This window comes from Peromyscus maniculatus, chromosome 1 (genome assembly GCF_049852395.1).
Source record: "Peromyscus maniculatus bairdii isolate BWxNUB_F1_BW_parent chromosome 1, HU_Pman_BW_mat_3.1, whole genome shotgun sequence".
NCBI lineage: Eukaryota > Metazoa > Chordata > Mammalia > Rodentia > Cricetidae > Peromyscus > Peromyscus maniculatus.
In genome coordinates, this window is record NC_134852.1 from 144,421,983 (window position 1) to 144,445,660 (window position 23,678).

General features: G+C 44.9%; 1 protein-coding gene and 1 long non-coding RNA gene across 2 annotated transcripts in view; one reads left to right on the forward strand and one right to left on the reverse strand.

The window, feature by feature from the left end:
* The window catches only part of Adam12 (ADAM metallopeptidase domain 12), a 317,008-nt gene that overhangs the window by 65,286 nt on the left and 228,044 nt on the right, over positions 1-23,678 (reverse strand). The window contains exons 7-11 of the mRNA XM_042285092.2: positions 19,875-19,940; positions 18,709-18,780; positions 14,049-14,218; positions 10,761-10,845; positions 6,809-6,957 (exon numbers count right to left, since the gene is read on the reverse strand). Of these exons, the coding sequence (XP_042141026.2) occupies positions 6,809-6,957; positions 10,761-10,845; positions 14,049-14,218; positions 18,709-18,780; positions 19,875-19,940 (542 nt within the window). The remainder of the gene's footprint in view (positions 1-6,808; positions 6,958-10,760; positions 10,846-14,048; positions 14,219-18,708; positions 18,781-19,874; positions 19,941-23,678) is intronic.
* Positions 20,365-23,536, forward strand: LOC143269242 (uncharacterized). The gene is made up of 4 exons (XR_013045664.1): positions 20,365-20,554; positions 21,259-21,361; positions 22,507-22,577; positions 23,260-23,536. It is a non-coding gene; the product is annotated as an uncharacterized LOC143269242 (long non-coding RNA).

A 23,678-nucleotide genomic window follows, 5' to 3' on the forward strand; every position in this document is an offset into this window, starting at 1 on the left:
CTTGACCTGTTTATATTCCTGCCAGGCCATTACCCCCTAAACTACAGTCAGGATGTAGCTGACTCAAGGATGCTGGCTGGATAATTAAATTGATTTTGACCAGTCATATTTCATCTTCCCAGAGGCCCCCTGCTCCCCTTTGTCATTAAGGTTCTTCCTTTTTCCTTTTCCCTGGGTAAGGATCTCCATCATTTATCCCAACACTTTGAGAAAAACAATGAAGATTTTGTTAAACTTTTCACTGAGAAAACAACAAAAACAAAAAATCCCCTGAAACCAACCGCCCCCCAACCTGGCATCCTCAAATGAGATGATTCAGAGAAATAAGTTCCTTCAATTCCATCTTTGCAAATCCCTCCATGTCCAGAGTGTTCCAAGATCTTACACAGCTGCTCAGAGTTCAGAAGGGGGTAGATTTGGATTGTGTGTGTATTCTGTGTTGATTACTCTTGGGCTCTGGTACGTCTTATCAGCCTCTGGGAGCATTCACAGGAAACCACTATTCATTCCTTGACATGCATTTTTAGATAAATCCTTTCAAAGGGAAATTCTGTTTTAGCATGAGACGACCTGGAGATGCTTAGGCAGAGGACAGCCTCATTTCTGCTCAATCTCTTGAAGGCTCAGCCTGATCTTTGCTCCCTGATGCATTCTCAGCTCACCCCCTTCCAACTTTGCCTCCCTGTTCATAAGGAATTAAATTATTGGTCACTCTTATGATGATCTTAAATGTGGTACCATGGTTGAGTTTGAAGATTTCTCTTTATCTCTTAGAGCAGTGGTTCTCAGCCTAGGGGTCTGGAGCCCCACAGAGGTCACCTATCAGATATCCTGTATATCAGATATTTATCATAACAGAAACAAATTATAGTTATGAAGTAGCAAAGAAATAATTTTATGGTTGGGGAGGGGGAGTCACCACAACATGAGGAACTGTATTAAAGGGTCTCAGCATTACGAAGGTTGAGAAACCCTGTCTTAGAGGGACACACAGTGCCTACAGATGGATGCTGTGGTACCCAGGCCAACTTAGAAGGGAGAAGAGGATGCTCATTGAGGAGACCCTCCCATACCTACAGAATCTTCCATCAGAACTCTGTTTTTTCAACTTGCCATCTCCAGATCCCTTGCTCTTCTCTCCACTACAATGAATACCAGTTCTCTGAAATCAAGGATCCTGCCATCTGTGTGCATGTGTGTATGTGAGTGTATGCATGTATGAGTGTGTGTGCATGTGTGCATGTGTGTGGGGAGGTCAGAGGTCAATACTGGGTGTTTTCCTCAAATATTCTCCAACTTACTTTACAATATCTTTCACTGAACCTGAGCTTGCTGATTGGCACTGAGACTACCCAAAATTGTGCTTTAGCTTTGTATGTGGGGGTTAGAAAGGCCCAGGAGTGTTGCTGGCACTGAGAATACCCAACATTGTGCTTAGCTTTGTATGTGGGTGCTGACAACCTGAACTCAGGTCCCTGATGCTTATGCATAGAGTATATTACTGACTGACTGAGCCATCTCTCCAGGCCATTTGGTTGTTTATAATCAGCATGTATTAATTGGAAATAATAGGTTCCGTATGACATTTTCATATGTGTACATGTTTTAATCATATTTCTCCCCTTCATCTTTTATGTTTCCCACTTCCACTGTCCCCCCCCTCTTCCCAACTAGCCCCTCTTGTATTTTCATCTTTTCTTTTTGCTGTTGTTTTAGTGACCCGGTAAGTTTCACTAGGGTGGCTTATGGGAGCACGGGTGAAAGTTTGTTTATATCAAGGACATCTAATCAGTAGATACACCACGAAGAAAAATGGCTTTCCTTCCTTCATCGACTTCATTAACTACTTAGGTAAATCCTCAGGGAGGGGCGGGGCCCTATGAGCCCCTCCTCACTCCATGGACAGGAGTGTGGTTGGGCCCTACCTTGTGCAGATTTTGTGCAGGTAATCATAGCCACAGTGACTTCAAGAGTCAAACAGTGGTATCGTCTCAGGAGGCAGCATTCTTTACCATTCCCCAGCTTCCTCCTGCTCTTCCAATTCCTTCTGCTTCCTACTCATCAGTGATCCCTGAGTCTAGGAGGGGCCGCTGTCCATGTCTCATTTATAGCTGAGCATCGAATAGTTGCTTGCTCTCAGTACTTTGACCAGCTGTGGGACTTCAACCTGCAGGGGTTTTGTTGGCTGATTTTCTCATCTTTTTTACCACTATAATACAAATCCCCCTCACTATGGGCTTTGGTGATTAATTCACCCACTTGTTTAGGAAGTTGCTTTTCATCTGAGAAAATTAAAAACACTACTCTCAAGACAGGAATGTGGGATCATAATGGGAACCACACAGATATGAGTCTGTCCTGCTATGGGTGTATACTCAATATCCATCAAGGAGCATAATGTGTGGCCGATTCCAATGCATTCCTCCCAGACAGCCTAAGTGCCCGGCTCTCAATAATTTTTTTCTGGTAAAAATTAGAGGAACCAGTGACTATTTTTGAACATAAATCTTAACTTCCACTCTGTTGCAAGCTATATTTACTATCATGCTAACTCCAAATGTGTTCTCACCACTCCTATAGCCTTATTCCTATGAATGCAGCACACTCCACCCCGGAAGACCAAGAGCTGTAAAGAGCTCCTTAATGGATGGATGCCGCTATGTTTAACTCCAACACAGCCCCCCAGACACCACACACACCAAAGAGTAATTTCCAAGGCAGGTCTTATATGCTCCGTCTCCAAAGACATAAAACACAAGGCACTCACAGGCTTCTGGTAATTAATGAGACAAGCCATAGGGGAACTCCCCCTAGCTAGTGCTGCCGTGCGCAAGGAAATCAGGCACCCTGGTTTGCACAGGACTCTGCTCCACGCTTGAATTTGCAGGCCTTCCAGTGCTGTTTGTTAGGGTTGAGGGTTGGGTCACGATTTTAGAGTTAGGATACAAGATACTACGTTAAGGGAAAACCAGGTGGTCTACAGGACACACTCTTTAGTCCATTTCTGATATTTATTTCTTTTGGACTATCAAACCTGTTATTAATCTATCTCTTCCTGAGTCTCCTTCAGGCTCAGACTTCAATTAACCAACTTTTTTGACACTAGCTACCCATGGGTCAATCAGCAGGGAGGAAGAAGTCAGAGGAAGGTCGGTGTTTGGATCAGTTTAAAATCAGCCCCAGTAACACAGTAACCAAAAGTCCTTCCTACAGCTCAGTGGGAATTCTGAAAAAGGTCCAACGTCTGTGCTTGCTGTCTCTGTGAACTAAATGACACTAATACTCCTTTGTCTTTGGGAGTGATTTATAATTTACAGAGGCAAATGATCTCATTTAATCCACTCCCCCTCCTCTCCCAGGGACCCCATGAGGCAAGGGAACCACCGCTATGAGATAATGCTGGAGCAGCCTGGGAAATTCCACCATAGGTGATGGATGATGGGGGATTGCTTGGGCTCCTCGGCTTTCCCCTCACTATGGGCTTTTGTGATTAATTCACCCACTTGCTTAGGAAGTTGCTTTCCATCTGAGAAAATTAAAAACACCACTCTCTGGACAGGGATGTGGGATCATAAATGAGAACCAAATAGAAAAAGATTTACACAAAACACAAGCTCAGCAAAAGAGAAAACTCTGACATTGCTAATAAGGAATAAATCAAATAAAGGCTATTAGCAAGCCCCTGGTGTGTGTGGGAAGCCTTCACAATGTTTTGCTGAGCTCTTAACAATGTCATTTCTACCTGAGGTGTTCAGATATCTCTAGGGTAATTTGGCCTGCACTGTTCAGCCCTGCCGTGGACACCTGCCAGCAAGAAAGACCTCCCACAAAACCCCAAGAGTGCTAGAGAGCATGCCTGTAGCGTGTATGATCTTTAGGGCTACAGGGTCTTCCTCAGCTGAGAACTCCTCAAACAGCATCTCCTGTTCAAGAGGATGAGTGGGTGGGTGGCCGACTGGGAGGCAGGGAAGGTGTACAGATGGACCTATGCATTTTGCTAACAGGGCTCACAAAGGCCCCGGGCTTCACATCTCTGCTTGTGTGCATGAGAACCATTGGGCCATAAGAACAATTGAGTCAGAACTGGGATGGCATGATTTCTTCAATCCAACCCAGCGGTCTCTAACTAGATTTTGCTCTTCCATTTTCTCTTATCAAAAATGAAAAAGCACTCGCTATGTCAGCTGGCAACAAGGTTGGTCAGTGGGGAGTCTTTTCTGGAGGTGTGTGGGTAGATGTATTAGTGTCCATGGGATAATCAGAGGAACAAAGCATACAGAGTGTTCCCTGTGTCCTCTGGATGAGTTTGAGAAGACACAGAGACCACCCTGCTGCAGGCCAACTCCCACCAGTTCAACTTTGAGCCACTGGTCATGCTACTCAGGGAGGCTGGCCCCATCTAGACCCCCTGGGTAGTGAGACAGAAGGTTGCATGTGGTCCTCAGACCAACCTCACACGCTAAGCAGTGGCTCCTTGCCCTAAATGTCCAGCTGGTTCTTCCCCTTTGCTAGGCTTTGTATACAGAGAACATTATGTTTTAGTGTGGCCAGCCTCCCTTTCAGAGAATACCATGTATTAGTCTCTAGCAGGCAGAGTCAACCTTTTGACATTGTGACATGATGTCATCTATAAAGTTCACACTTGAGAACTGCACAATTGAGTTGTAAAAATAAAATTGCAAAAGAAATACCTCATCATGTTTTAAGTGGGTGTATAATTTTGTGTTGAGTCAAATTCATCTCTATTTTAGGTTGCATGTAGCCTGTGGGCCAAGGGTGGGCCATGCTTAGAGCACTCTGATAGTGTTACTTTAGACTCTCTTCACTTTTAGTCAGGTCCTGTGTTGTAGAATATTATTTTAAGATGTGTTACATTTGTTTATGCTTGTTTAATGATGCAAAGATGTGTTGCATTCTTTTACATTACAGCTGTTTAACTCGGTGAAGCTGTGTTACTTTGCCTGTCTGAAACACCTGATTGGTCTGATAAAGAGCTGAACAGTCAATAGTAAGGCAGGAGAAAGGAAAGGTGGGGCTGGCAGGCAGAGAGGATAAATAGAAGGAGAAAAAGAAGAAAGAGCAAGAGAACAAGGAGAGGAGGACGCCAGGGACCAGCCACACAGCCACACAGCCAGCCACCGAGTAAGAGTGAAAGTAAGATACACAGAAGTAAGAGAAAGGAAAAAGCCCAGAGGCAAAAGATAGATGAGACAATTTAAGTTAAGAAAAGTTGGCAAAAAACAAGCCAAGCTAAGGCCGGGCATTCATAAGTAAGAATAAACCTCCATGTATTTATTTGGGAGCTGGGTGGTGGGGCCCCCAAAAGAGCCAAAAGAGTGAAAAACACCAATAACAGTCCTGCTATCATTAAACAAGGCCTAGGTGACTCTGCTGAATTATGTTTAAGGCAGAATCATGAATGAAAGGTGGCCCCTGCAGTGCCAGTGAGGGTGCCTTGAGGCAGCAGGAACTTGCTGTGAAGGGCACCTGAGCAGTGGCTCACAGGAGGTGGCAAAGCTTTGAAGTGGGCTGTGTGGTTTAGCCCAGCTGGTGCTGGTGTCCTAAACACCATTTGGTAGGAGTCCCTCTGGGTACCATTTGCAAAGGCAAGACCACATTCTTCAACAATCCTCCCCTCTTCAGGGACTTCGAAGCTCACAGACAGCTATTTTCTTTCACACCATGATCTCTCCTTGCCAGCAAGGCTTGATAGCCCCAGTTGCTGGGTCATTTGGTCAATTTGATCAACACCCTTTACCCCTAATGTCACAGTTCAACAATTTAGACAGCAGGCTTGGCTGGGGATGCTCCATCACAAAAGTGTCTACACGATCTTGGATTTTAATCTAAGGACAGGGCACCATACCCAGTGTGTCCTTTCCTTTCTGAATTCGCCTAAATCAGCTCACCACTCCAGTTTGGGACAGGCTCTTAGAGCTGTCAGAAGATATCTGCATCTTTTGTTTGTTTGTTTGTTTGTTTTTTTCAAGACAGGGTTTCTCTGTGTAGTTTTGGTGCCTGTCCTGGATCTTGCTCTGTAGACCAGGCTGGCCTCGAACTCACAGAGATCTGCCTGCCTCTACCTCCTGAGTGCTGGATTAAAGGCGTGTGCCACCACTGCCCAGCTGGATATCTGCTTGAATCTCCCCAGGTAGCATCTGTGCCCACCTCACTCAAGGACTTCAATGGTGGGATTAGCTTCTATTTTTTCTGTTGGAACCAAGTCTCGGGTTTCAGAAAGTCACTGAGTGAAATGGGATCACCTCATCTTTGAAAGCAGTGAAGTCATTTCACTCAAACCCCTGAGGTCTGGTTAAGTGGTCTGTCAACATGGATATGGTAACCAACCCTCATCTCCATCCAACTGGAAGTAAAAGGCACCTTCTACCTAGCATGCTCCAGGATGCGATCCTCTAGGGCACATGACCCATTTCCATTTGTAGGGTGAATTCTCAAGGCCCTCAGAAGCCTGGCTCATCCAGCCAATGTCAGCTGAAGCTGAATGCTCAAATCAGAAACATGTGCTGAGATTGTAGGATAATTTTCGATTTCTAAATAATAGCATCCATCCCCACCACATCCCAGGGAAGAGGCCAGCCCTTGTGCTGTGTGGCATTAAAGCTGGCTGTCCAGGACTCGCCAGAACACACGGTCCACTCTTGCTACTTGTGCATGAATTTCTTTCAGGAAACTTCTGTGGATACTTCAGAGAACCAGGGGAGAGGGTAGCGTTTCCTCTTTTTCTAAGATGTTTCTCAGCACACAATTCAAGCTGTGCGCTCTCGGGCCACTGGAGCCTGGTACTCACCCGGTGGAAGGGTTCATGATGCATCCTCCTTTCTCTGCAGCCGTTCTGCAGCTACAGCCCCTCTCCAGTGTGTCATGGTTCATTCCGAAATTGTGGCCCAGCTCATGTGCCAAGGTCACGGCAGCACCAAGAGGGCTGTCTGAATGGTCCTCAAAGGAAATACAAGAGCACAGATTTATAGTTCACATCTGCTTGGCCTTTTCCCACCCATCTTCTCATCCCGTGGCATTTTCCCATCATTAACACTTGGTTTAGCTGAATCCCCCATAAGGCCCAATGCAGAGCCTTGCTATTATTAATTCTGAACATGGGAAGTCATTTGGCCTATTTCTTTAAGCCCATTTGGGGGTTCTTCCGGTGAAGGCTGTCTCATGAATATCTCAGGGTTCTTTGCCAATCTCTCCTTTGCAAAACATCAGGCAAAAAAGTATTCCCGATGATAGAAAGAAGAGGCTACCTGATCAAGACGATGCTAAATGGAGGATGCTTTCAAATCATCCCTGAACAGCTAGACTTAACCCTCTCTCTTCCTTTCTGCCTGGTAGGGGAGGAGTCTGGGAAAGTTATTGACAACCCACAGTAACAGCTGGTCATGGAACATAATTCATTGGAAGGCTGACTGAATTAAGATTATAATTTAGTTATGGCTCACTCTTGCTGGCCCTTTAAGCTGACCTTGGACGAAGAGAAAGCCCCATTCTCTGATGGAGCTGCTGGGGTTCATGTTAACCTTTGGCCACCAGCAAGCATTGCTGGCTACTTCCAGCTTACTGGAATCCTTGGATAGCTTGGCTCATATCCCAAGTAGACATTTAAAAATAACTGAAAATACAGTTACTTAACCTAAATCTGGTTAATTAGCAGATGTGATTTATAGAAATTCTGCCAGTGAATGGAGTTTTGGAAAAGGTGTTCAGACCCTGGTGCAAATGAGTATCTTGCTTGAATTTTGGTTTGTGCTACCCAGAAAGAGATAACAGGTTTTCCAAAACATATCTAGAAGAGAATATGATATATATATTTTTTTTTAGAAAAATTCTTATTTCCAGTCTTCATAAGGACTCTGGGTAAAGGTGTGTTTCTGTGAGAGCCGATGGATTTACTGGTGGTATCATCAAGGGCAGGGCTTTTTCACTAGCCCATTGTTTCAGACACAGTAACAGGTCTAGGAAGCTAGTTGTTCTTAGATGAAATTCCTGATAAATTACTTCATTTTCATTTCACTGTTTCCTGTTGTAGGAAGTACTGTAGACATGTTTTAGGAAATAATTTTTAATAACGTGCATTGGTGGAGATAATGTTGGTACTAAAACACATGGAGGGTGGAATTTAGTTAGCATACTTTGGCACAAAATTCAAAGAACTTGTTCCTCAAGAATACTCATCTGCTAGTTTTTCTGTTCTGTGGAACATCAGTTTTGTTTTTAATTGTTTGAGTTACTTTATATCAAGCATAAGTGATTATATAGAATCTATCTTAAGGATTACTGGTAATCCCTTTATACCTGCTTACAATGAGGAAGAACACATATTTTTGTGTGTCTGATAGCATGTCCGAATCAAGAGGTTTTTGTTTGTTTTATTTTTTTTGGTTAGTTAGATACAAAGGCGTGACTTTCAATTGCTAAGATTGACAGTTGACTTTATTGTGAAGAAGTGGAGACATGGTCTTAGAAGTCATATTTTTAGCTCTGTAAGGGTTCCTCCCTCTTTGTCAATCACTTCCTTACTCTATAGTTGAGGGTCATTGGGTATAGTGATGATCACACCTAATACATAGGAGTCCAACTTCAGGATGCAGCCACGGAAAGCTAGTGCAGATGTTTTAGGTCTGGGCAGGATGTTGTTTTGTTGCCTCATGAATCCAACAGAAGTTAAAGCTACTGTATGATGGCATTTCCACCCTACTTGATATTTCTCTGTGGAATAAAAGGGGTGTGTGTAAAGACAATAATATCTAATTGGTGGAACCAACTTCTTTGAAAATTTTATTTATTTTTGATTATGTGTGTGCATGACTGTGTCTGTGTGTGGGTTTGTCCATGTGAATGCAGTGGCCGTAGAGCCCAGGAAAGGGTACTGGGTCCCTTGGAGCTGGAGTTACAGGCAGTCAGGAACTGCCTGACTTGGGTACTAGCAACCAAGGCCAGGTCCTCCTGAAGAGCAGAACTGTCAACAACTCTTGATTGCTGAGTCATTTAGTCAAGCCCCCTTGATGATTAACTTCCGGCCTCGCTTGACTCTCATGGCCTGACACCTAAGCTGCATCTATTCTCACCTTTCTTGCACATACTTAAAACAAATGGGATTTTTTCCCTCTGTACAATTTTATTTATTTTTTTATTTTTTATTTATTTTATTTTATTTTATTTTATTTTTGTTTTTCGAGACAGGGTTTCTCTGCGTAGCTTTGCGCCTTTCCTGGAACTCACTTTGGAGACCAGGCTGGCCTCGAACTCACAGAGATCCGCCTGGCTCTGCCTCCTGAGTGCTGGGATTAAAGGCATGTGCCACCACCGCCCAGCCCTGTACGATTTTAAAGAGGGAATATTAGTACTTGTTTCTATAGAAACAGAGCAAGGAATAGGAGCTGCGGAGTCCCTCCACCCTGTCCTGTGGGACATGGGGTGCTTCAGCCCCATGCAGGGGCAGGACCCACTTTGCTCCTGAAGAATTCCATTTTGACTTCTAAACGTATTTGTGCCAATTTTAAGTGGCACAGTCAGTAGCAGCTAACCATGGAACCATGAAACTGAAAAGCACTCCCTCTTAAAACTTTACAATCTGTTCTATGAAAACATAGCTGTGATCTGACTTGAAATTAACCCGGCACCAGCAAAACCTAGACTTTCCAGTGACTTCCACAGTGGAGATCACCGGCAGGGCTTCCCTGTTCAAAGGAAATCTGAGAGGAGCTGGTTCAAGCAAGCCAACGAGTGGGTGCAGGCCCTCCACATAGGCTACCCACGCAGTGCGGGCTTGCATAAATTACCTACCACTGCTCCCAGACGGGAGGAAAATGTTTATGTACCATCACTAGGAAGATTAGATTAGGCAGTATGCAGAGAAAATAACACTCAGCAGAATGTAACTGTTTCCACCCTTGGCTACAACTGAACACCCACAGCTGCCCTATATATGAAGGGTGGGGAGGGAGCATGGCTTCTCCAGAGGGCGACAGTGTATTTGTTTAATGGAGATGGAGGACAGGCTCTGAGGATACTCCCTGTCTGAGAGACCATACCATGGTGGGCACTAGATTCTCAAGGGACAATCTGGTCTGAGAATCCCTTCTAGAACTTTCAGGAGGGCCAGCGTGGGAAGGAGCCTCCCGTTGGGCAGACAGTCTAAGTTCCTTCCATTAAACTCATAAGAAATCTCAAACATGCTTCTCGTTGTATTTCCTTTTACAAACATATATAGCCCCATACATGACAAAGTTACCCCTGTAAAGCAATAAACCTAGGCCTTTGCCTTCCAAGAATAAGGTTATGATAAAGACAAATTGTACTCTGGCCAGAAGGTATGGAAAGCATTTGCAATGGTACGTAGTGAAAAACCTCAAACTTCTGACTGTTGGGCGCAGAGGCAGAACCATCAAAAAATCACTTGAGCGGCAACATTTGGTGAGACCACAGTCTATCCCAAAAAAAAACTGAGCATAGAAGGCAACCCCCAGGCCCTGGCTCATCCCAAGCCCAGGAAACATTCCTGGATTGAAATACTTGGACCAATAGTCCCACTTGAGAGATGTCTGCCTTCCCTGGGTAGCAGCTGTGTCCCCCATGTGCGGGAAAATAAATCATAAATATGGGTGGAGTAAGGACAGAGGTAAATTTAGAAAGCGTCACTGGAAAGGAGCTAATTTCATGAGGTCTGACAAGAGTAGGGATTTCCTGGGGGCAAGGGGAAATGAAACAGGGAAGGCACTTCCTGGGCATCTTTGGCTTACCATGACAACCCCTCCAGACTGCTCTGCAGTGCACATGCTCATGATGGGTGCCATGCCGATGGTGGTTCCTTGGAAATAAACCCCACTGGAAAACAAAAGGAAGGACTGTCTTTAATCTCATGCATTAGGGATGCCTTTCCCAACATTTCAAATCTTGTTAGGCAGGCCTGCCACAGAATGTTCAATGATGCGAACAGCCCCAGGACTAGTTACTTGTGACTTTTTTTTTTTTGGTTTTTCGAGACAGGGTTTCTCTGTGTAGCTTTGCGCCTTTCCTGGAGCTCACTTGGTAGCCCAGGCTGGCCTCGAACTCACAGAGATCCACCTGGCTCTGCCTCCCGAGTGCTGGGATTAAAGGCGTGCGCCACCACCGCCCGGCACTTGTGACTTTTATGTTTTTTTCATTACACTTTACGTTTCCAGTTGCAAGATGGTCCCATAATTCTTGTAGAGTTTTGTTGTCCAGACTCAGACAGTGGCCAGGCATCACTTTGTATTTCTAAGTTGCAGCCTGCCTGCTTCCTGATGGACTGGAGGGAGTTCTTCCTTTGAAACAATGCCTGCTGATAGAAAGGCTGGGAAGTCTTTGGGAGTCACTGCTTGCTAAAGGAAACAGGAGACACTTGGGAGTTTTCTGCTGTAGCTGGAGCTTGCTTTCCTGTGTAACTCCTCATCGCCAGACACGAAATCCTTCAAAGCGTTCTGCCAATATGGCTTTAGAGACTGACGCCGGCAGGAAGGCGATCACTCTGCTAGAGCCAGTACAGCGCGTAAGTGCCCACAAAGCCTTGGCAGCAGAGGAAGTTTCTGGAAGGGAACTTGGTGGCTTCTATGTAGGCGTCCTATCTGGAATCTCAAACTGATCACGAATCTAATCACACCAAAGGACTGTTTCAGGCAAGTGTGTTAATCCCAGGCTCATGCATTCAAACTTTAACATTGTATTTGTTGGACTCGGATAAAGTAATCAAGTGACTTAGTCATGTTATGTTGGCTGTGTACCAACGCAGACAATGCAGTGAGAGTTTGAAAAGTCAAATATGAGGCCCGAGAGATGGCTGAATGGTTAAGAGCTGGCTGCTCTTCCAAAGGACCTGGATTCCATTCCCAGCACCCAGATAACAGCTCACAACGGTCAGGAACTCCCGTCCTAGGGGATCCAGCTTCCTCTTTTGGCCTCTGTGGGTGTCAGGCACATACAGTACATAGACATATATGCAGATAAACACTCACACATGAAATAAAATAAAAATTAAAGTTAGATATCTTCATGGTGACTATTTAGCTAGAGGTAGCAAATGTATAAATAGCATTGTTCCTTCCCTACTTCTGTTTCTTTTTTCTTTTTTAGTTTTCTTTTCCTTTCCTTCCTTTTTAAAAATTTCCTTCTTTTATCAATTATCTCACTATTGCACTAGAGCCATCCCTTGTTATCTATGGGGATTAAATCTAGATCCTCTGAGGGTACCACAACTCACAGATACTCAATTCCTTGTATAACATGGCATTGTGTTTGCAAAAGAACCAATGTATCCATATAATCTAATTTTTTGATTATTTGTCCTTAATGCAATGTAAGTGCTCTGTCAGTCATTATACTGAATTATTCAGGGACAACAAGGATAAAGGTCTGTACATGCTCAATAAAAATAGAACTTTTGCGGGGCGGTGGTGGTGCACGCCTTTAATCCCAGCACTCGGGAGGCAGAGGCAGGCGGATCTCTGTGAGTTTGAGCCCAGCCTGGTCTATAAAGCAAGTTCCAGGAAAGGTGCAAAGCTACACAGAGAAACCCTGTCTCAAAAAACCAAAAAAAAAAAAAAAATAGAACTTTTTCTCTGAACATTTCTGGTTTGAAGTTGGTTGGATCCTCACACGTGGACTCCTCAGTTGTAAAGGGCCAACTATACACTCATATTCACAACCATTGTATTTACAGCTGCTCATATATACAGACCATATGAATGGTTACAACTATACATCTGAGTAAATAAGAAGGTTAAAGAAGATGTTAATTTATTTCCAGATGTTTAGGTTGGACAGATTCCTCTAGTGGAAAAAAATAAAAACAAAACATTCCAACTCAAAGTACATGAGACTTTTAATAGTGCAGGATTGGCCAGTGCATAAAATGGGAAGCAATTGAACATATCCACAGGGACCCTGATGAAATGGCCAGAGTAATGATCAGGGAACACTGACTGACTGGGAGTGGTCGGAGGCATTTTCTAAAGTGCACACAGGGCAGAATTATCTTGTCTCCTTCTCTTAAATGTTCAACAAGCTAGATCTGATAGACCAAAGAACAGAAACCACCGTGTCTGAAGGTTTCACTTAGGCTACATGAGAACAAAAGAATAATAGCATAAAGTGCTTAAAGATTAAAATAAACATGTGCCATTTCAGAAAACATCTATTCCTTATAGATTCAGGCTAATATAGGGACATTCTCTTCTTTTAAATGCAGAGGTGTCTGGAGTCACTCACCATGCGTTGCTGGACAGTCGCCCCACCCCACTTAATTTCATATCTCTAATGCTTTCTCTTCTTCTGTTTTTTTTTTTTCTCAGCAGACAGACTCGCCAGAGCAAGAACATTTAATACTGGCCACTGTTACATTCAAATTACCTATCTGGGTCCTAGTAGGTGCCCTATAGATCCTGACTGGAAGAAGAATACAATGTCTGGATGACACTTTCTGACTTGGAAAGTCAAAAAGAACTTCTCCACCAGAGGAGGAAGGCCCTTGTGTTTCTCCGGGTACCTGACAATCTTCACTCATATGCCTTGCTCTCAGATTATGTAAAAACATATAGGCTTTTCCATTAATGATACACTGCTGTTTGAGGCAATCTTATTAAGACTAAGACCAGCCGCACGGTGGTGGCGCATGCCTTTAATCCCAGCACTCGGGAGGCAGAGCCAGGCAGAACTCTGTGAGTTCGAGGCCAGCCTGGACTACCAAGTCAGTCCCAGGAAAGGTGCAAAGCTACAGAGAAACCCTGTCTCGAAAAACCAAAAAAGACTAAGACCAGAAAAATTAGCACAGAGGAAAATGTTCAGTTATGGAAAACCAAAACAAACCAAGCCAGAAATGAGAGTCCTGCAGAGGGACAGGAGACTTGCCCATTGGGTCTATGATGCCAGGTGGGGATGTGCTTGACCCCTGATGCAGGCTAGGAAGCCCTTTGGAGAAGCCAGTATGCTGTGTAGACAGATGTGGCTCTGGGTACCCACAGGAGGTATGTGCAGATGGCATTGCATCTTGAATAGAGGACAGTACCCCTCACCTGATAAGCTGAGCATTGTCGTGGGATTTGCGAGGTAGAAGCTTTATCTTCCTCCAGTCCAGAAATTCATGGAGACTGGTGAAGGGGTCCTGGCTTATAGAGCATTTGTCCATGTCATTCCACACTTCCACCCCTACCAGCACAATCCGGATGTTCAGTGGTCTGTAAAACTAGGAAAATGGGCATCCTTGGAGGATCACATTATCAGAAACTTAAAAAGAAAATTAGAACCGATTTCATTGACGCTTATTGCTATAAGTCAGGAAAACCCCTCTCAGTGCATCTTTGTTCCCATGGCAACAGGATTTAAGTAGTGTCTGCTGCAAAGTAAAATGTTAGCTGGACTCTCTAATGCTGACCAATTTGATGCTAAAGTTATCAGCCATTTCTCCTGTCTGCCCATAGATGTATGGGAGGGAGCCTTTCAAGTGATTTGCTGTGATTTAAATGTGGGTGCAAGCTACCATTTTATATACTGTCAGTTAATATCTACTGCAAGAAAAAACAATGAGTGGGTGAAGATAATTCAGTCACTTCTGCCAAAAGTAAGAATTTTTTCGTTTTAAGTACAGTGTTCTGCCTATGAGGTACTGAAGATGAATCTGAATTTCTCAGCAAAGACTCAGCTTTGGCTGACACCATTATATTCTGTTACCTATCAAGTTAGGAAGTTTAGTGCCTTCCAGAATAACAGAAGCATAGACAAAACCTTCAATAACTTCATGACCACATTTTTCTCACCATCCCAAGAAGTTATCTCAGCACTGGTAAGATGGGAAGATCTGTCATATGGAGTTCTTCTCACTTGAGAAAGGAACTTGAGAAAGCTTTGAGCAGACCCACAGCGAATCTTCTCTTTCATCCCTACATATAGGCAGTAATAACTTCAACCAAAGCCCCCAGTCCATAGGCTATCAGGGGGGCAACTCTTCTAGCTTCCCAAGGATGGCTTGTCTCATGGGCAGTGTGAATGGTTAGTCAACATGGAATGTACATCAGTCCATCCCAGAGTTGATGCTGATGTTCTTCTAGGCCCATAGTTCAGGACCCAAAGCAACTATAGAGCTAAGAACTGTTATTGTTCCCATTTATAGACAAGACAACAAGGCTGGGAGGGAGCCCTGTAAAAATCACCCTTGCTCTACACTTAACAGCAAATTGATAGAGAGACGACTCTGTGGTCACAACCAAGGTGGTAAGCACATGAGTCATCTTGTGGCCTATTAATCTTTTGATGCTGGTGACATACAAGTCTACATGTAACAAGAAGGTCCCCACCTTCTGAGATCCCGGACACATAAGGAGAAAGGCATTACAGGCAACTCCAGAGGGAAGCAGAGTCTCTAAGTTTCTAGAAACATCTGGCCAGCAAAGGAACAGAAATCCCAGCAGCTCTGCATGTGATAGTTAAGCATCATTCCAATGCAGTGAGCTGAGGCACAAGGAGCTCCCTAAGGCTGAGCCTCTGACCCCAGATTCTCAACCCCCACATGAGGCAGCCCATCTTTTCCCTTGCCGATCCCCAGAGTCACATGGTGAGTGCTGGGTCAGTAGCAGAACCCAAAGAACTCAGCTGGGGCACAAATGATGTCATAGGCTACACTGATTGCAGTGGTCCAAGTCAGGGTTAAACAGATAACAGAAAACCATATGAAATTAATACATTAATGAGACAATTACATAAGCAAAATGTTGTCCCATGGTGTGTTTTTAATCAAGCAGCACATGACTTGTGCCGGTTGGCAAACTTCTAGCCCAGGTTATCCAGGAAAGACCATTCCAGGATCGTTCTGAATGATGCCTGCTCATGCCAGGGGCACCCCTCAAGATGATGTTTCATACTGTGTCATATGCAAAGGCCACAGTAATGGGAAAACAAATATTTCAATGCCAGTTTTCTAAGGTATTTCTTTAGGGCCAGATATCCTGAGTGGTCTTGAGGGTTGTCTTCTGAGAAACGGACACTGTTTGCCTCCCAGAAGTATTGAGTGGAAGCAGGAACTAATGTCTGCCCAGGCCTAACTTATCATCTTTCTCAGCACTAACTCACCAGCAAACCAAACAGGGAGGGTTTCATACCAATGTAGAGTTTGTCTTTCTCTGCGAGCCCTCCCAAACCACATCCTAGCCCAGATTTCAGACTTAGTGGGTTCTCTAAGGTTGGTACTGTTGGTTAACTTCCATGTGCGTTATGCCTACCACAAGCCATTATTCACCATCCCTTGACTACCTTCTCTGGATGTTCTTCCTTGGTTTACCCACAGGCCATCTTGGTTCTTGTCAGTGAAGTATAATAAGCGTAAGTACAGCCCTGGCTCGATGCCAAGGTACATTCTAAGCCCAGGCTTAATCCACTAAGTGACCCTATGCTGGGAACTGTTATTGCTCCCATTTTAGAGTCAAGACCCTGAGGCTTGGAGGGGCCAGCGACATTACTCAAGATCATGACTGCATGGCTGGACTGGCACACAGACAGGCTGACTCTGATGTCATGGTTTGAACCATTAAAACTGCCTCCCGCACATGAATACCGTGACTGCAGACTTTGAGAAACGCTCATGGGCCTATGTAGGACAGATAGAGCTTGGCAGTTGCCTGCCTGGCTCAGAGATCCCAGAACGTACGGAGACACAGTCAGAGACACAGATGAGTGAGTCTCTTATCTACACAACATCTAAAAATGTCTCCTCCCATCAGTTCTTGCTGTGGGCAAGAGCATGGCACAAGCAGAGAAAAGAAAGATTAGGATGGCCTCACCCTAGCTCAGCTGCTCGGGGTCACCACCAGGCTTTAGGCACGGCGCATGCTACCATGAATCCGGTTAACTGATATGCTATCCCACTGAGCAATAGCATCAACGGGAAGTCCAAGGAATGCTGTGTTGGAGGGGCCCAAGTTTTCTGGAAGGAGTGGATAAGAAACGAGGGGAGGCAGAGTTCCCTAGGGTCCCAGGAGAGCTTGCCTTCTTCAGGCAACAACCGGCTCAGGAAGAGGGAAAGAGTGTGGTCACATGATGGCTGAAGAAATTCAGAGTCATCAGAGGAGGGCTACTGAAGTCACAACTTCAGAAGGCTGGGTGGGAGCGAGGGCTTCACGATGCAAACCCCCCCCCCCCACATGCTCACTCTGCTGCTCCTGCTACAGTGTAGCCAGGACCCGGGAACAATGCCTCACGGTTCTTTTCTAGAAGCGTGACCATCAGGCACACATTCTGTTTCTGTCATCTGGGATTTTCTGACCCTTTTTAGAACCTCACCTTTGTCCCCGAGTCACTTCTCTGTCTCCCAGTCTGGTATTTTCTCTTTTTTCCCCAAACCAGCACAGCTAAATAGTTATTAATTTAGGATGCCCAACCGAGCCAAGATGTCAGCAAAGGAGGAAGTGGTCACTGAGACAAGTCAACGAGTTTTGGGCTGAGAGTCTCCCGCGAGTGTAGTTACAAACTGAAACTGGGAAGTCTGATGTTGCCCGGAGCCGTCAGCCAACAGCTGTGGACACAGAGCTGCCCAAGGAGCCTGGGTTTTCTCTCCAGGGTCTCTAGGAGCTGTTGAGAGGTGGGCAGGAATAGCACGGCTAACCATGTCTGTGTGCTCAGTGAACTGGCCTGCTCGCCCTTCGTCCAGGCTGGCACACTGGACCGAGCCCACCAGGGCTTCTAGGGACATACTGTCCTTTAATGACTACCACAGGCCATTGAAAAACCCCTAATTGCTCATTTTCAGTTTTGTGAACCGAAGCAAGATATAACCTAAAAATAATATATAAAGAGAGATAAAGGCAGAGGGTCAGATACACTGCTTCTTAAAATGGAAGAAGCAGTTCATTTCAGCCATTTCTAAAATGCTTCTGAAAATGGCTTTGGTTCCCACTGATCAATGAGATGTGATTGGATCATGAAGACTCTGACCTAATCAATGATTGCTACCTGGATGGAGTAATACTAAGAGGCTATTACCAAGAGGTGGGACCGACTTTAAGGATTACAAGGGTGTGTCCTGAAAAGATACACTTGGGGACCACTCCTTGCTTTTCTCTGCTCGCTGGTCACCATGTGCTGAGCAACCCTGTTCCACCATGTCCTCTCTGCCATGATAGTCCAGAGCCTTGGAGTCAGCCTGAAACGCCCAAAGCCAGAAGGTGAAATAAACATTCCCTCCTCCACAGTTTTTCTTACAGGTATCTGGCACACTGATGAAAAAGTAATCTAACATGGTGACTGAGCCAGAAGTCAGCTTCTGGGTTCTGACAGTGCCCACCTTCTAGTCCACATTGGTGCATTGTGAACTTCCTACTGGAGAGCAAAGAAGAGGCCCAGCTACCACATTCTCAAAGGTTCAATGCACCCTCCTGGGATTCCATCTAATGCATTGTCCAAAATTCTCTTAGGTTAGAACACTTCCCAGCAAAGACATGATACTAGAGGTAGCTGAGTCCCCAAGGCCTCCATAGTCTGGACCAGCTAGGGCTGGGGTCTCCTAAAAGCTGCCCAGGGCCTGGAAAGGACCTGCTCAGAGGACTGGACACTCAGAGGACCAGCACAGGACCCAGAGGCAGATCTTGGTGTCTCTGTTCAGCCAGAGGAAGAGCACTTAACTCTCTCAACCTCATTTCCAAACACTGACATGATTTGAGGGATTTAATTACCTGTAAAGGAACTTACCTTGTCAACATGATTAGCGATCTCTATTAGTCGCTGCTTAACTTTCTCCAGATCTTTTCCTTGCCTCTGAAACTGAACAATTTGAAATGCCAGCATTAATATCAATAAGAATATCAATCAGGATTCCTCTTCCCAGGTCCCAAGATGTGAAGTCTTGGGCTTTGGGGGCACCCTGTACTCTGTGTGTGTGTTGGGGGGTGTCCACATTTACAATGCAAGGAGCTGACATTACGCCAGATAGTTTCCCCAGCTGGGGAGTCCCTGCAATTCCCTACAGCTCACTCAAGCCAAAGACTCATACGGTAACTTCTGCAGCTCTTCCAGCCTCATAAATGATGGAGGCAGGGACATGTTTTGGCAACGAGAAAATGGACAACGGGAAGGGCTGTCCAGGGCCACTTTTCATATCATCATCTTGATTTTCACTTCCTGAGAAATTTCCTTTAGATTTGTTTTTAAACATTAAATATGAGAAGCAAGGAAAGCTCATGGCAACATGACCAAGAAGGAGAATGGAAAAAAAGTTAACAAATTCCCCATTCTCTCCTCTAAGTGGACCTTCCAGAATGGGAAGAGTTTTCTGAGAAATTTTCAAGCTGGTTTCACTCACATATGTTGAATGAGTTTAGGAGAAAAATGTCACCAATTTATAATATGTTAATAGGATGGTAAGAAACCACAGGGAAGATAATCTAAAGAAAATTAATTTAAAATGAAGTGAAAGAAAAAAAAATCAACAGTGTAAAGCCATATCACAAGAGGGAAGGATTTCTCTACCATGTCTAGCATTCATTCATTCATTCATTTATTCATTAATTCAGATTAAGGCACACCTAACTTTTCCCAAAATGTCAGAATGTAATTTAAAGCCATCCATCACTTCCCCTAGATAATTCTCCTTACCTAGAGAGCTTAGCTACAGAGAAACACTGTGGGTTTTTTTTTGGGGGGGGGTAAGTGGGTACACTTTGCAATTATTTTATTACACTAGATACATATTAAATAGTCTCTGCTTTCTCAGACTGGAAAAACACAAATGGAATGCTCGTCTCCAAGGTTTCTAAGAACACCTCGGCAATGGAGGTCAGGTTAGTCCTAACCGGCTAAGCACCTCCTCTTATGTCCTTTTGAAACCAGCTGTACTGAGATGGTTCACGAGTGCTTACCTCTCGGTTGTCAGCCACAATAACCAGCTCTACGTACTTGGTCATCTTAAGAGTCTCTCTTTTATGCTGCCAAAAGAGAGAGTTTAGTTTGCCTTAATACTTCACTGGGACTTCCAGAACATTGTGCATGTCTCTCAAAAAAATAAATAAATAAAAGCAAACAAGACAACAACAATAATATTTGGAGGGGAGACTCTTCCTCTCTGGACTTTGTGGCTGCGTGTCATCCAGAAATTGACTCCCAGCCCCAGTGATCTTTTTGTGAAGCCTCAATAGGGGTGATCCCGTTTCCACTCTCATGTGGGAAGTCCTAAAAAGGTATAAGGTTCTCGTTGAATCACTGATCTTGGGTTCGAAAGAAGTCAAGGCCATTTTTCAAACAAAAGGAGCACCTAAACAATATCAAAGAACATTCTAGAACCAGAGCCAGCCAAAGGCTTGTTGCTGCAGATTCCATGAGGATGGGAAGATGACTGAAGCAACACTGGAGTCACTGTGTCCCTTGTCCTTTTATGGCCCATGTACATCTGCTCCATGATTTGAGGGGAGGGGAGGAGAAGACACTGTGTAGAGAAATGTGTGATCCCTCTGGGAAAATGCCGAGTTCTTTCTGGGGAACGGATGCTTGTGGCCAACCAATTAAACATCTAGTCTGAAGCAGTGGAAGACTGGGCCGAAGGGCAGTGGTGGAGTGGTGGTGGTGGTGGTGGTGGTGGTGTGGTGGGGTGGTGGGGTGGTGGGATGGTGGAGTGGTGGGGTGGTGGTGGTGGTGGTGCATCCAGACAAAATACAAAGGAGCGGCAGAGAGATGAGGAAGAAACAGTATTTTTAAAAGAATGACATTGAGGGTTGGGATTGGCAAGAGCGGAGTGGCTGAGAAGAATATGGAAACTGTCTATCCGGGTACACTCAGCAGTGGGGACACGGATGCAAACGAGACGGCCTCTGAGGCAGGTTACATTTTAATCAAGCTTCCTCAGAAAGCATTTACACTCTTCTGTAAATTACTGGGAGGATCCCAAAGGCATGTTTTAGGGGAAATAAACCAATTCATGGAGGGTGGTCTCCAAAATCAAACACTGAAAACAGAAAAGCAAAGCCTTCTGCTTCTGCAATAACACACAGTTGGAGGAAGTGGGGGTTGATCTCGTCTCTGGTCCTCCCGGCTGAAATTGCTGGTTTATGACTTAAGTCTCATACAGGGCTTGAGCTGAACACTCACTGTTACAACCACTTGTCCAGACAAAAGCAAAAGGGATGAAGGCATGCTCTGAATCAGGTTTCCAGTCACATAATCCGGAGGGAAACATCTTTCATAAAACAAATCTCCACCAGGCCAGAATCTTCCAAACAGATTTTTACAAGAAAAATGTTTGTATTATAGTGGTGTTCCCGCTTGCTGCCCAGCTGTGCTGATTCATGAATTTAGGTGTCCCTGAAGAAATCTGGAAACCTCATGGAGGAAGGAAAATGAAGTACCATGAAAGGTATAATTTCTCACGCTTCTACAGCACTGCAAGGAGAAACCGTTGGGCTTGGAAACTGTATGTACAGGCAGGCTTCACGGTGCTAACTAGGAACTCAGAAAGCCAAAAAGTCAGTCCCCGTGTGTGCTCAAAATGAGACCCTTCTGCAAATGTGCTTCTTCCTTCCTGAGGGGCCAAGAAGTAGAAATCTCCTTAGCCTTTCTCTCTCCCCACTCCATCCCCCTGATGTGTGCACATATGTATGTTTATGTGTTTATATGTGTGCTCCTTCCTCTGTGTGTGTGTGTGTGTGTGTGTGTGTGTGTGTGTGTGTATGTGTGTGTGTGTGTGTGTGTGTATGCATGTGCAGGCCAGAGGTTGCTGGAAAATGTCTTCCTCTAACCCTTTCCACCTTGAGATTTTGAGACTTGGTCTCTCAGTAAACTGGGAGTTTATCAATTCAGTTAGGTTGGTCTGCCAGTGAGTCCTTGGGTCCCACCAGTCCCCACTCCTCTACCAGTGCTGGGGTGACAGGTGCATGCTGGGTGCACCTGCCTCTCTACACGGGTGCTGGGGGATCTGAGCCCAGAACAGAATGCCCTTCACTGTTGAGCCACCACTCCAGCTCCCAGGAATCAATTTCTCTCGCCTTTCCCTCCCCGCTACAATACCCTGTTCAACCATAAACAAATTCAGCCAATTACGCAGACAAAAACATGGTTGTGGAAATGGAGAAATAAATTAATCTCTCATGAAAAACTCATCAAAAAAGGGCTGGTTGCTTAGGCATTTACACTTTTCAGACTGCAGAGGGTGAAATCTAGGACCAGAGGACATTTCCAACTGGCCTTGGCCCATCATTTAGAAAACACACAACCCCAGATAATGAAAACAAACACACGAATACAATTTTCCTGTCTCTGCAGTTTTTGGAGAAATCCACATTTTCTCATGAATTCAGAGAATTGCAAGCTCAGAGAGAAGTTTAACCACATCATAATGAAAAGCCACAGGGGAGTGGCCGGCTCCCTGAAGGAGAGGCTTAAATTACCTCCATGTGATCGCTACCTATCTAGGCTGTCCAGTTTTAAAAATATATATTTGAAATTTGTGATATGGGCAGCAACACTGGAAACTGCTTGATTGACTGAATTTTCATTCTGCAGGACTGTGAACAAAGCTTTTCCCAGGCAGGAACCCGAGTCTCTGAGAATGGACCAACAATTTCAGCTCCAAGGTAGGGACAGAGGTGGAGACAAGGTACCCAGGAAGGAACTAGTTCCTAGACCACTGCGAGTCAACCCAGCCAAGTGCCCAGAGGCTAAGTATCCTCTGAAGAGCTTGCTGTGATGTCTGGCACAGAGAGTTTAACTCAAGTCAAGAAAACAAGGGGAGACCAAGGCTACCAATGGGTTTCCAGAGCAAGCCTGTCTTCTTATGGCCAGATCATTGGCGGATATTTGCTCATCCCTGAGTGTCCTCTGGGAGCTTGCTGTGTGCCACATGATGGGTTAGGTACTGGAGATATAGGGATGGACAAGACCAAGGCCACTCACTGCCTTCATGAAACAATTCTTTTCTCTGCTCTTGGGATGTATGGTTTGATTTTCTTATTAGCAGATTTAGCCTGTCTCTCTCACAAAGCTTACGAAGGTGGTTGCTAAAATCCCTTTCTATTCTTTCTGTTTGTTTGCTTTGAGATGTGGTCTCATGTAGCCCAGGCTAGCCTCTAACTTACTATGGAGCTGAGGCTGACCTTGAACCCCTGATCTTCCTGCCTCCACCTCTAGAGTGCTGGGATCACAAACATGCACCACCGTATCCAGTTTATGCAATGCCAAGGACACACACTTGTGTGTGTGAGGTGAGCACCTTACAAACTGAGCCATATCTCAAGCTCCCCCTTTCCTCTCTTGCAGGCACATGGAGAGGGATGGAGTCCAGGCAGGTGAGCCGAGTACCAACACACATGAGGCTGGACTTAAAAATCCCCAGAGAGAAAACTATGACACTCCTGCCTCCCAGAAGCAAACGGGGCTCTCTCTACAACCTAACAGAGAGCCTTGTAAAAGTGACAAACAGCTCAGCTTTTTTATATGCTAGCCAGTGTGACCGCCTCGATCAGATGGATTCCTGGTGCTCCGTGAGGAAAAATGCAAACATCTACAGAGAAGCCGAGATAGTTAACACCTGGGGGGGGGGGGGTCAGAAAAACGCTGGGGAAGAGCAATTGTGCTTGTTTGCCGCATAAACAAGATTAATTAGCTGCAGTTATATTGATTTTTTTAAGTATAGAATAAAAGGCACCATAGTGAGGCAAGTGATGGCCATGCACCTC